Source organism: Malus domestica, chromosome 16, assembly GCF_042453785.1.
Source record: "Malus domestica chromosome 16, GDT2T_hap1".
Taxonomy (NCBI): Eukaryota; Viridiplantae; Streptophyta; class Magnoliopsida; order Rosales; family Rosaceae; genus Malus; species Malus domestica.
Window position 1 is genome coordinate 1404423 of NC_091676.1, and position 13501 is coordinate 1417923.

The window sequence follows — 13501 nt, forward strand, 5'->3', positions numbered from 1 at the left end:
AGAAGGGGGAAGAAGATGAAGATGAGGAGAAGAGAGGGAAGGGGGGAGGGGATGAACTGAGTGTTGGCTTTTTTTTTTTCACTTTTATTTATTATTTTAATATTTACAAAATATTAAATAATTTTTTTTAGTTTTTAATAATTTTTTAATAGAAAATAGGCTCTCGATCAAGCCACTTCAACATTTAACTGAGAAATTCACGCTAAGCTAACGGAATGTATAACCTTGACACAAATTTGTAAGATGAGGTATGACATTGTCAATTTTAAAAGATGAAGTATGAAAATTTCACTTTTATTTATTATTTTAATATTTACAAAATATTAAATGATTTTTTTTAGTTTTTAATAATTTTTTAATAGAAAATGGGCTCTCGATCAAGCCACTTCAACATTTAACTGAGAAATTCACGCTAAGCTAACGGAATGTATAACCTTGACACAAATTTGTAAGATGAGGTATGGCATTGTCAATTTTAAAAGATGAAGTATGAAAATGTCGTGACATCAATAATTGAAATAATTTTTTGTAATTTACCGATATAAATGCCTATCTATTTTTTCAGGAGGTTATCCAATCAATTATCAATCTAATCACGTGGTGCACCGTTGCGCTACCACTCATTTCTCCACTCGCAGGTGGGACTGGGAACCAATCCACGTCGCTCGAACGTTTCGCGCACGTGGTTCCATTACCTGCCCAGCCGGTCACCTTAGCAGGACACTTTATAAAATTCAACGGTCGTGATCTCTTATAATTCTCCCTTCCTTGTCAAAGCAAACTCCCTCTCTCTCTGTCTCTCTTCCTTCTCTCTCTAGACTCGGGACCCTGTAATTTCTTTATATTTTGTTTGCTGAAGGCGGAAGCATTTTCCTTGTAACTCTCAGCCAGCTCGGGATTTTGGTTGAAGGATTTATAGTGTTAGATTTTTTTCAGGTCGACTTTTTTGTATGCTTTTATTCTTTTTGAGTGATTGTGGTGGGCTGAGATGGAGAGAGATTTCTTGGGTTTGAACTCAAAGGAGCCAGTGGTTGTGGTGAAGGAGGAGACCAACAACGATGGCGGCAAAGACCCAGGTCTGTGATTTTCCCATTTGTCTTTTAGTCACAGAAAGTTTTCAGCTTTTCAAATTTTTAAATTTGGAATTTTTGAGCTTTTGGTATATGAATTATGTGTTATTTTCTAGTTCAATTGGAGTTGAGCAATTTTAAATTTGCATAGCTGGTCAGTTATTAGAAATGATTAAATGGTTTGAATTTTAGTAGAAAGTACGTAATGCTTGTTTTTTTATGGTTTGTCTATATTTGAATTTGGTTTACAAACACTCTTCTAAAAATCCCCACCTAACCTAGACGCTAGCGGCCACCGCCTCGATTAATGTCTAGTCATTTGAAAATTAAGAAAGAACGCCTAAACCTGCTGAGGTGCCCACTTAGATCGCAGACACCCGCCTAGCCTGCCCAAACATCCGCAACTCACTAAGGCAGAAAATAGATAACTTTCATTTTGCATTTTACTTTTTTTTCAATAAATTGTAAGACACTTGTTGAATCCTTAAATGATCACACATTATATGCTTGCTCCCTATGTTTTCATTATGTTTCAATGCTTCATAATATATGTGTCATCCTATTTTGTAGTTTATGATGAAATTATATATATTTTAAGTATAAACATACACTTATTTACATGAAGTATAAAGGATTTAGTTAAATCCGCCTAGACCTTGCCTGGTCACCTAGGCGCTAGGCCCCAGCTCACCGCCCGACTAGCGTCTAGCGTCTTTTAGAACCTTATCCATCCCTTATAGTTTAGATTAGATTAATTAGAATATCGCTCGGTTAAAAAACAAACAGTGAACAATTTATCTTTAAGATGTGATTGTTTATGGTATTCAAAAATTTCCCAGCAGAGGTGCACTAGTAATTGATTTATTTGTTTGTAATGTATAGGGTATGGAAGAGGTGGAAGGGCACATTGGCCCTTTCTAAGCCAGGTCTCTGCAGTTCCTCAGTTTATGTCCTTCAAAGCTGCTCAAGATGATAGGACTAAAAAAATGGTACCTGATTCATTCTTGTCTTCCGTCTCTGCGGGTGCATTTGACCCTTGTCAAAAACAAACTACATGTGAATCTCAGGTATATGTTGTCGCCGTTGTTGGTTAATTATCATGTCATTCTCCTTGTGTTTTGTATATTTGACTTCTAGATCGATTTGATTCTTTCTTTGGTTAATAATACCGCCGTGAATAATTGATGTGTTGGGAAGATCAGGATCAAATAGTGTCTTCTGATATTGTTGCTGCCCTTCGCCTCATTGGTTTGTGTTTTTTATTATCTAGAAGAACTTCAATCACGATAGGCAAGGTGGGATTCATTTTTCTCTGACAGCTTATCCTAGGCAACGTTATATGCATTCTGTGCACCGTCCTCATGACACAAAGATGATTTCAGTTACCAGTCAAGGGATTTCTGTTCCAATGAGCAACCCTTACTTGAAGAATCACTTTACTACTACTGGTCAGAATTTTTCCACAACTACGATGAAGCATACGGCTCCACCTTCAGCTCTTCCCGTTACAGGTGGTTCCATTGCTGGGATCACTGAGCCGTGGTAATTTTTAATATTATGCTCAAGTCCTTGGCCGACCATTTCATAAAAACAATTGAATTCTGAGGTTTGTTAAAACATTCTTTGTAGGAACAATGTCAAGACCTCTGGGTCACCTTCACAATTGACAATCTTTTACGCTGGTACTGTGAATGTCTATGATGATATCTCCCCTGAGAAGGTACCCTCCCTCACTCTATAGGTCAAACACACACAGACACACCCGCCCAGCGCACACATGAAAACACAGGCTTTTCTTGTTGACAACCTTCTATTGGGTCTTAAGTGAGCTCTAAAATTGTTTAGGGATGTCTTTTCAGGCTCAGGCACTGATGCTTTTGGCTGGAAACAGTTGTTCTAACTCCTCTAGTGCTGCACAGCCCAAAGCTCAAGCACCGAGTGCAAAGTTGGCAGCGGAAGACGGTGTTCCTGTGAATCAGCGTACAAATATACCCCCACCTGCTCTTTCTAGCCCCTTATCATCTGTTTCTTCACATACTGGTTCCCAGTCAGTAAGTGGGTCCTCCAGCACTGATGAACTAATGTCAGCTAGAACGACCGGACGTCCAACCAGTCCTGTTAACAAAATGGAGGCTCCAGAAACAGCAAATGCAGTTCGATCTGTTGCTGCGACTTCTATGATTCCTTCTGGTATGATACTCTGTTATTGAAAGTTGGTTCTTAACTTAAAGAGTATTTTTTGTGTGCAATCTCAGATATGTGATCACAACCTTTTGCCCTTTTCCCCCCTTGATTGGACAACGTTTGCCATCTAAACTGGCATATGCTTTTCTGTACAGCTGTTCCACAGGCTCGCAAAGCATCCTTGGCTCGATTTTTAGAGAAGCGCAAGGAAAGGTGATTTTCGTTAATTCCAACTATATTATTATGGAAACTATTATGAATTGCTCACGGTCCATCTGAGTAAGAATTAGGGCCTTTTTTGTACATAAGAACCTATGGTCTGTAGAGTTGGCTATTTTTTCTGAGGTTATCTCGTGAATAACTCCGCCTATGTCTTACATGGCCGGTCCCAAGCCCGGATAAAGGAGGAGGGGGAGGGCGTCAGGTAGTCGACAGCCGGCACTCCATGATCACGTCGAATCCTTATGAAAATGAATCCAGAACAAAATCGCGCTAAAGCTAGGGCGTCACCCGTAAGTGGCGCGCTGTGTGGCCCGAGCACAGTGATAAGTGAGCAAGGGTCGCTGTATATCCATCGGCACCCGGATGCAGTGTTAAATGAGCAAGGGGGCCATAGAAACTTCTTTTCGAACGACTCCACTCAAAGTTGTTTGGGAGCATATGCTCCTATCAACTTTACACGGGACACACAAAAGAAGTACTTTGATCCTATTAGACGGGGGAGGGTGAAGAAGCTAGGACAGAAGGGTAGAGTTCAAGAGAGCAAAATGCGTTTAGGAACGTGGAATATAGGAACCTTAACGGGAAAATCTATGGAAGTAGTGGAAGTTATGGTGAGGAAAAGGATAAATATTATGTGCCTACAAGAAACTAAGTGGGTTGGTAGTAATGCAAAGGATCTAGAAAACTCAGGGTTTAAACTTTGGTATTCGGGCACAAATAGAACGAGAAACGGTGTTGGCATCATCGTGGATAAGACCTTGGTACAAGATGTTGTAGATGTCAAGAGGGTAGGAGATAGAATCATGGCAATCAAGATTGTAATAGGACAAGAACTTATCAATGTGATTAGTGCGTACGCACCTCAAGTAGGGTTGGATACGAGTTCGAAGGAGAAATTTTGGGAAGATCTTGGAGACTTGGTGCAAGGAATTGCTCAGACGGAGAAGTTATTTATAGGAGGAGATTTAAATGGACACGTTGGCAGGGAGACAGGCAACTATGGAGGTTTTCATGGTGGCCATGGTTTTGGGGAGAGAAACGAGGATGGGGAAGCTATCTTGGATTTTGCAATGGCATATGATCTCTTCTTAGCCAACACCTTCTTTAAGAAGAGAGAAGAACATGTGATCACCTACAAGAGTGGGTCGTCAAAAACACAAATAGATTTTCTTCTAATGAGGAAAGGGGATCGTATAACTTGTAAGGATTGCAAAGTTATACCAGGAGAGAGCGTGGCTAATCAACATCGCTTGTTGGTGATGGATGTACATATCAAAAGAGTAAGACAAAAGAACAAGACTTGGAAGTGCCCAAGGACTAGATGGTGGAATCTAAAAGAAGAAAAACAAGCCATTTTCAAAGAGAAGGTAATCACCCAATGTGTGTGGGATAGAGAGGGGGAAGCTAGCCAAATGTGGGATTCCATGGCTAGTTGTATCCGAAAAGTAGCAAAAGAGGTATTAGGAGAGTCCAAGGGCTTTGCCCCACACCAAAAGGAATCTTGGTGGTGGAATGAGGAGGTACAAACAAAGGTGAAGGCTAAGAAGGAATGTTGTAAAGCCTTATACAAGGAGATGACCGATGAAAATGGTGAAAGGTATAGAAAAGCGAAGCAAGAGGCGAAGAAAGCTGTCAGAGAAGCTAAGTTAGCGGCTTACGACGATATGTATAAACGACTAGATACCAAAGAAGGAGAGTTGGATATCTATAAACTATCTAGAGCAAGGGAAAAGAAGACAAGGGACCTAAACCAAGTGAGGTGCATCAAGGATGAGGATGGAAAGGTTCTTGCTACAGAGAACGCGGTTAAAGACAGATGGAGAGGTTATTTTCATAATCTCTTCAATGAAGGACATGAAATGAGTGCTTCTTTAGGGGAGTTGAGTAACTCAGAAGAGTGTAGAAACTACTCTTTTTATCGTCGAATCCGGAAGGAAGAAGTGGTTGTAGCTTTGAAGAAGATGAAGCATAAAAAAGCAATAGGCCCAGACGATATACCAATCGAAGTGTGGAAACTTTTGGGAGAGACAGGTATAACATGGTTCACTGACCTTTTCAATAGGATTTTGAAAACGAAGAAGATGCCAAATGAGTGGCGAACGAGCACTTTGGTGCCTATCTACAAGAATAAGGGCGACGTACAAAATTGCATGAACTATAGGGGTATTAAGCTAATGAGTCATACAATGAAGCTCTGGGAGAGAGTCATTGAGCATAGATTGAGGCAAGAGACACGGGTTTCGGACAACCAATTCGGGTTCATGCCAGGGCGCTCAACCATGGAGGCAATCTATCTCTTACGAAGATTGATGGAAAGATATAGAGATGGGAAAAAGGATTTACACATGGTCTTTATAGATTTGGAAAAAGCGTATGATAGGGTCCCAAGAGACATTCTTTGGAGGATTTTAGAGAAGAAAGGAGTACGAATAGCATATATCCAAGCTATAAAGGATATGTATGAAGGAGCAAAGACTGCCGTAAGAACTCATGAAGGACAAACCGAAAGCTTTCCCATAACTGTAGGATTACATCAAGGCTCATCCTTAAGTCCTTACCTTTTTGCGTTGGTAATGGATGAGTTAACAGGACATATTCAAGATGATATTCCTTGGTGTATGCTTTTCGCAGACGATATAGTGTTGATAGATGAAACTCAGGAAGGGGTAAATGCAAAGCTTAACCTTTGGAGAGAAGTGTTGGAATCTAAAGGTCTTCGCCTAAGCCGATCAAAGATAGAATATATGGAGTGCAAGTTCAGTGCAAATGGAGGCCAAAACGAGTTAGGGGTGAGGATCGGAGATCAAGAAATACCAAAGAGCGACCGTTTTCGTTACCTAGGATCTATCTTGCAAAAGAACGGAGAATTAGATGGAGATCTCAACCATAGAATACAAGCTGGATGGATGAAGTGGAAGAGTGCATCCGGCGTGTTATGTGACCGCCGTATGCCACTGAAGCTCAAGGGAAAATTTTATAGGACGGCAATAAGGCCGGCGATGCTGTATGGCACAGAATGTTGGGCGGTGAAACATCAACACGTACACAAAATGGGTGTAGCGGAGATGAGGATGCTTCGTTGGATGTGTGGGCACACGAGAAAGGATAAGATTAGGAATGAGGATATCCGGGGTAAAGTAGGAGTAGCCGAAATTGAAGGAAAGATGAGAGAAAATCGGTTACGGTGGTTTGGACATGTGCAAAGAAGGCCTACTGACGCTCCGATTAGAAGATGCGACTATGGGACAGAGGTTCAGGGCCGAAGGGGTAGAGGAAGACCTAGGAAAACTTTGGAAGAGACTCTAAGAAAAGACTTAGAGTACTTGGATCTAACGAAGGACATGACACATGATCGAGCACAATGGCGTTCTAAGATTCATATAGCCGATCCCACTCAGTGACTTGGATTTTCCAAGTCTCCAACCGAGAAGTTTTCCTCACTCGGAAAATTAAGGGAACACTACCCCAAACTACATGCTCCACTCAGAAAGCTTCAACATACAAGCTTCAACAAAAGAAAATTCAAAGAACTTAGCGAAGAAGGCTTTGGTGTATCTAACACAATACGTTGAAATGAAGGAAAGCTTATTTATTGATATCCCCGATAAGCTACAAATATGTACATATACACGAGTCAAAATAAACACACAAGAGGGAGCCTTCACAAAGGTTGCTTAGGAGAAGTCTCAGCAGTCGGTAGAGCCCCAGAAAGAGAAGGCACCGGAGGGGGATCATTTGGAGCCTCAGTACTGGACAGAACCCTAGAAGGAGGAGGCATCAGAGGTTGATCATTTGGAGCTTCATTACGCGGTACAGCCCCAGAAGACGAAGGCAATAAATGCCTTTGGAACAAACCCACAAATCTCTGATGATCAAGTAAAACCTGACCATCAGTTTCCTTCATCTGGTCAAGCTTCCTCTTCATGTTTGTAGCATAGTCATGTGCGAGCCGGTGCAACTGTTTATTCTCATGCTTGAGCCCTCTAATCTCCTGTTTGAGACTCATCACTTCAGCCGCCAATGATTCAACTTGGCGGGTTCGAGCAAATAGGCGTTGGGCCATATTAGACACAGAACCTGCACACTGAACACTGAGAGCCAGCGAATCCTTAACAGCTAACTCATCAGACCGTTTGGAAAGTAGTCTGTTATCTTTGGGAGTGAGAAGGTTCCTGGCCACCACCGCAGCGGTCATATCATTCTTCATCACGGAATCCCCAACGGTAAGAGGACCAGTAGGGGAGACGAAGGATGGGCGCCATATGTTGTCTGGAGAAGGCGGGGCTGCCTCTTCAACAAGGTTCAAGTCAAAACGACGGTCGGAGGGGCCAGACATTTTCAAAGGTGTTGAAGAGAGAAGAGGTCGGACAAATCAAGATCTTAGAAGTGCAAGAATGAAGCTTCTACTGGTGGAGATTCAAGTGTGCTTTGGAACTTAATGCCAGCCCCTATAAAAATCTGCACTCGACGGAGCTTCAGAAATCGAAGAGGCGCCTGCTCAGAAATCGAAGAGGCGTTTGCTTTCTCAAAAGCTGGGCTGCTTAGAGATCACGAGGGTTGATCTCAGAAATCGAAGAGGCGTTTGCTTTCTCAAAAGTTGGGCTGCTCAAAGACCTCGAAGGCTGATCTCAAAAATCGAAGAGGCGCTCGCTTTCTCAAAAGCTGGGCTCCCCAGAGACCACGAGGGCCGATCTCAGAAATCGAAGAGGCACCTACTTTTCCAGCCTTGTCAGCACCTGTCACACGCACACTCAGCTTTGCGAAAATTATGGGCATTCTGTCGAAGACTTCTGGGGAAGTAGAAAACACATGAATCTTACTGTTCAATCACCCACTTCCCACACGCAACAATAGCTCATGGGTACCACAGATAACTTTGCCAAAGTTCTCTGCCAAAGTTGAGCACGTGAAGCTTGCAGCTCCTACTACATCGCTCCCATAAATTTTGAAGGTCTAGCTACCATATTATTACCCACAAGGGTAAAGGAACAGTACCACTGCTGGATAATTGGAAAGTCCTTGTGTGTCAACCTCTGTGCTTCGTGGCAAGGTAGACTAGCAAACATGCCCAACCTTTACTCACATTCGAGAAAACACTCCCAATAAGATTGCTTGCTCCAAAATCGAAGAGGCACCGTCCTCCGAATCTCGAGAGCCAGACTCTCAACATGACTACTTTCTTAAAAATCGAAGAGAGGGTAAAGGAACAGTACCATTGCTGGATAATTGGAAAGTCCCTGTGTGTCAACCTCTGTGCTTCATGGCAAGGTAGACTAGCAAACATGCCCAACCTTTACTCACATTCGAGAAAACACTCCCAACAAGATTGCTTGCTCCAAAATCGAAGAGGCACCGCCCTCCGAATCTCGAGAGCCAGACTCCCAACATGATTACTTTCTCAAAAATCGAAGAGACACTGCTCCCCGAATCTTCGAGAGCCAGACCCCCAGCATGATTGCTTTCTCAAAAATCGATGAGGCATCGTTCTCCGAATCAATCGAAGAGGCGCTCGCTTTCTCAAAAGCTGGGCTGCTCAGAGACCACGAGGGCCGATCTCAGAAATCGAAGAGGCACCTACTTTTCTAGCCTTGTCAGCACCTGTCACACGCACACTCAGCTTTGCAGAAATTATGGGCATTCTGTCGAAGACTTCTGGTGAAGTAGAAAGCACATGAATCTTACTGTTCAATCACCCACTTCCCACACGCAACAATAGCTCATGGGTACCACAGATAACTTTGCCAAAGTTCTCTGCCAAAGTTGAGCACGTGAAGCTTGCAGCTCCCACTACATCGCTCTGACCAAGAAAGGTAAAAGAATAACAAAGAAACAGCACTAACAAAGTTTAGACACATAAATTTTGAAGTTCTAGCTACCATATTATTACCCACAAGGGTAAATGAACAATACCACTGCTGGATAATTGGAAAGTCCCTGTTTGTCAACCTCTGTGCTTCGTGGCAAGGTAGACTAGCAAACATGCCCAACCTTTACTCACATTCGAGAAAACACTCTCAACAAGATTGCTTGCTCCAAAATCGAAGAGACACCGTCCTCCGAACCTCGAGAGCCAGACTCCCAACATGACTACTTTCTCAAAATCGAAGAGAGGGTAAAGGAACAGTACCATTGCTGGATAATTGGAAAGTCCCTGTGTGTCAACCTTTGTGCTTCGTGGCAAGGTAGACTAACAAACATGCCCAACCTTTACTCACATTCGAGACAACACTCCCAACAAGATTGCTTGCTCCAAAATCGAAGAGGCACCGCCCTCCGAATCTCGAGAGCCAGACTCCCAACATGATTACTTTCTCAAAAATCGAAGAGACACTGCTCTCCGAATCTCGAGAGCCAGACCCCCAGCATGATTGCTTTCTCAAAAATCGAAGAGGCATCGTTCTCCGAATCTCGAGAGCCAGATACCACAGACCACTTTTTCAAAGTGCTCTGACAGAGTTAAAACATGTGAAACTGGCAGCTCCCACTACCGTGCTATGACCAAGCAGGGTAAAGGAATAACATTACTACTTGTTAGGGAGACTCCTATATATGTCGACCTCCATCCCCAACAGACAGGCAGACCTGCAAAAATGCTCAACCCTTCATCATATCTGAGAGGGCACTCCCAACGAAGCCTTTCGAAATATTCAGCTTTCTTTCCCCCCGATATTACCTCTGCAAACAAGCTATACTAGAGCAAGAATATCTCATATCATCAGGGTTAAAAGCAAGAGTATCCCATATCATGCTTTTTCCCTGTCTTTTCCTTTGGCCTTGTTTTTACCTGCAAGACAAGGAGAAAGAGAGCAATCAGTCAGCACTTGGAATCAAGCTTCCAGCCAGGAACTGACTGCCTGGAACCCCTTACCTGATTACTTACCTGGCATTGCTCTCGAGTACTCATCTTCAACATCTTATGTTTCCAGGGAAGATTCCGCATCTGCTTGAGGAACAGATAGGGCAAGTGCGAAGGATACAAGGAAGCATGTGGAGACAAGCGTAACAGCACACGTGCCGATACATCCATTACTCTGTCAAAAGCAAAAGTATCTCATATCAGCAGGGTGGAACGTACTCTAGATTTGATGGACTTGTTTTGACCCTCAAATTCTTCAGTCGGCCTTATACTCTGGAGGAAACCAGAAAACCCTCCAGCTCAGTTCAAGAATAAGCCTGTGGAAAGTTACTTCTTCAAAAGCAAAAGTATCTCATATCATCTCTTCTCATTTTTCTTCTCTTTATCCTTCATGCTGCTGCAAGATGGGGAGAAGGTGAACAATCAGTCGGAGCTCTGATTGCTTACCTTGTCTGTCACCTCTTTCAGCAGACCCCCTAGCTCGGCGACTTGGGGGACTCTTACTACATGGTTTGTATCGCGCTTGACCAAGCCTGAAACTACAAGTAAGCTTCAAGTGAAATTGATACATTACCTTGTGCATCTCCACCAGTTAAAGATACCACCCCTGGATGGAGGAAGAGTACTTCCAGAGAAGATGCCACATCTACCTATGAGACATATAAGGCAAGTCAAGACGACACCACACTCCGATACTTAGAAGTTTCGTGATTACGAGATCATTCTCCCACAATATTTCCTAATGTCATTTGTACTAAATCATTCACTTGTACTCACTAAAGGAGAGCTTGAACCTATGTACTTGTGTAAACCCTTCACAATTAATGAGAACTCTTCTATTCCGTGGACGTAGCCAATCTGGGTGAACCACGTACATCTTGTGTTTGCTTTCCTATCTCTATCCATTTATATACTTATCCACACTAATGACCGGAGCAATCTAGCGAAGATCACAAAAAGCGACCGTTTTCGCTACCTAGGATCTATCTTGCAAGAGAACGGAGAATTAGATGGAGATCTCAACCATAGAATACGAGCTGGATGGATGAAGTGTAAGAATGCATCCGGCGTGTTGTGTGACCGTCGTAGGCCACTGAAGCTCAAGGGAAAATTTTATAGGACGGCAATAAAGCCAGCAATGTTGTATGACACAGAATGTTGGGCGGTGAAGCATCAACACGTACACAAAATGGGTGTAGCGGAGATGAGGATGCTTCGTGGGATGTGTGGGCACACGAGAAAGGATAAGATTGGGAATGAGGATATCCGAGGTAAAGTAGGAGTAGCCGAAATTGTAGGAAAGATGAGAGAAAATCGGCTCCGGTGATTTGGACATGTGCAAAGAAGGCCGAATGACGCTCCGGTTCGAAGATGTGACTACGGGACAGAGGTTCAGGGCCGAAGGGGTAGAGGAAGACCTAGGAAAACTTTGGAAGAGACTCTAAGAAAAGACTTAGAGTACTTGGATCTAACGGAGGACATGACACAAAACCGAGCGCAATGGCGTTCTAGGATTCATATAGCCGACCCCACTTAGTGGGAAAAGGCTTTGTTGTTGTTGTTGTTGTTGTTGTTATCTCGTGAATGGCACATATGGTATGGGGACCGGAGAACCTCATGCCTTCGAAAGTTTTAGTAGTGCGAGGGCTCGATGTTTCCATCTGGCCGCTGTCCTGCTTGAGTTGAGTTGCCTTTGATTGGATTTTTTGTAAAGGTATTCTATTAATTAGCATTTTGTACCGTATTGTGCAAACGTTACTATACTTTTCGAGGAAAATCTAAACAGCTGACCTAACTTATTACCTCAAATAGAAACGCGGGCAGATTAGTAACTAACGCAACTGAGGAAGTGAACATTATCTCATTGGAATCGGACAGCTAATAATATATCGAGTTCTGTTTTCGTCTGTGCAGGGTGATGAGTGCAGCACCATACAATTTCGACAAGAAATCACCGGAATATGGCACTCCGGAATCCAACGGAGTGAATTTTGGTCAACAAGGAGAACAACGATGATGTTCGATGCTAAAGCAGAAGGGATAATGATTTCAAAATTTGCGTAGTACAAGTTAAATATGTAAATCACATTGTCATTCTTTGTGAAAAATAACAGTTATCCTTACTGTTTTAGAATTTAAGTTTAGTCCCGAAGTGTTGTTGTAGTAGGGTTTTGGCCCGCTACTTTTTTTTTTTTTTTGATGCTAGTCGGATCCTTTTCCCCGTATCTGACTCTGTAATGTTGAACGAACAACTTTGTGTAACATATAAACTTCTATTGTTATTGTTGTTGTTGTTCAGTTGTGAAAATAACTTTGTGTAATATGTAAACATATGTTTTAAATTAATAAAAATGTTCAACCTTTCAAATTAAGGCTTCTTGGATCGTGAACAGAGAGACACGAAGGATAAAAGGGTGATTCTAAGCCAACAGGCTCCGTGCATGCGAGGGTTAAGAAGAATGTCTATTGTACTTAACTTTTTTCTTGTTTTGCAAATAAACTATTTTCACGACTCGAACTCGTGTCTATTTTGTCACAAAAAAGCAAACTTTTTTGTTGCGTTAAGATTTGCCCTCAACAAAAAAGACATGAAAGATAAAGACGACTCCAAGTTAACAAAACTTCTCGTATTTTACAACTCAAACTTGTGACATTTCGACCTCAAATTATTCGGCAAGACTCGCCCAAAAAAGATAGGAGTGGCAAAACTTGAGGATGTTGGATTTGGTTTACTAATGACAAGGCGATATTTGACGCGATGTTACAACGGCGGTGTAGGCGTGAGTTGTGGGAGACTGGACTGGACTGGGTAACATACATTCACGTTTAGAACGACATTGTTTTTGGTAGAGACTGAGTTTGACCGGTGGGACCATAATTGCTGGACATGAGTCAGTGGGTCCGCACTATAACGTGCAATATCCTCAAAGCATTCGCATGAGAACGGATCATCTCCAGAGCTAAGCAGCCGAAATCTTCTCATTAAACAATTTGGACTGCATAAATTGAATCCAATAGTTTCTATTAATTTATTTTTCTAGCCCACCACATACAACCGATGGCCTTAATTTGACTTGCACATCAATCAGCGATCCAAATTGTTTGATGAGTAGGCTCTGGCTGCTTAGCTCCGAAGAGGATCCGTTCTCCACTTTTGTAGTGACGTGAC

General features: G+C 42.5%; 1 protein-coding gene across 5 annotated transcripts; it reads left to right on the forward strand.

Moving 5' to 3' along the window:
• Positions 1-739: 739 nt before the first annotated feature.
• On the forward strand, positions 740-12700 carry LOC103430688 (protein TIFY 6B-like). 5 transcript variants are annotated; one of them, XM_070814931.1, is made up of 8 exons: positions 756-1076; positions 1953-2137; positions 2341-2365; positions 2453-2612; positions 2700-2790; positions 2930-3260; positions 3410-3467; positions 12247-12700. In XM_070814931.1, exons 1-8 carry the CDS (start codon positions 989-991, stop codon positions 12347-12349), a joined length of 1041 nt encoding a protein of 346 aa, XP_070671032.1. In that variant the 5' UTR covers positions 756-988; the 3' UTR covers positions 12350-12700.
• The last annotated feature ends 801 nt before the right edge of the window (positions 12701-13501 follow it).

Excerpts from the sequence above, each read along its gene's own strand:
- LOC103430688 (XM_070814929.1), top strand. The coding sequence starts at position 989 with ATGGAGAGAGATTTCTTGGGTTTGAACTCAAAGGAGCCAGTGGTTGTG. Across the intron at positions 2,138-2,340 it reads AAACTACATGTGAATCTCAG|AAGAACTTCAATCACGATAG; the intron begins GTATATGTTGTC and ends TTTATTATCTAG. Across the intron at positions 2,791-2,929 it reads ATGATATCTCCCCTGAGAAG|GCTCAGGCACTGATGCTTTT; the intron begins GTACCCTCCCTC and ends ATGTCTTTTCAG.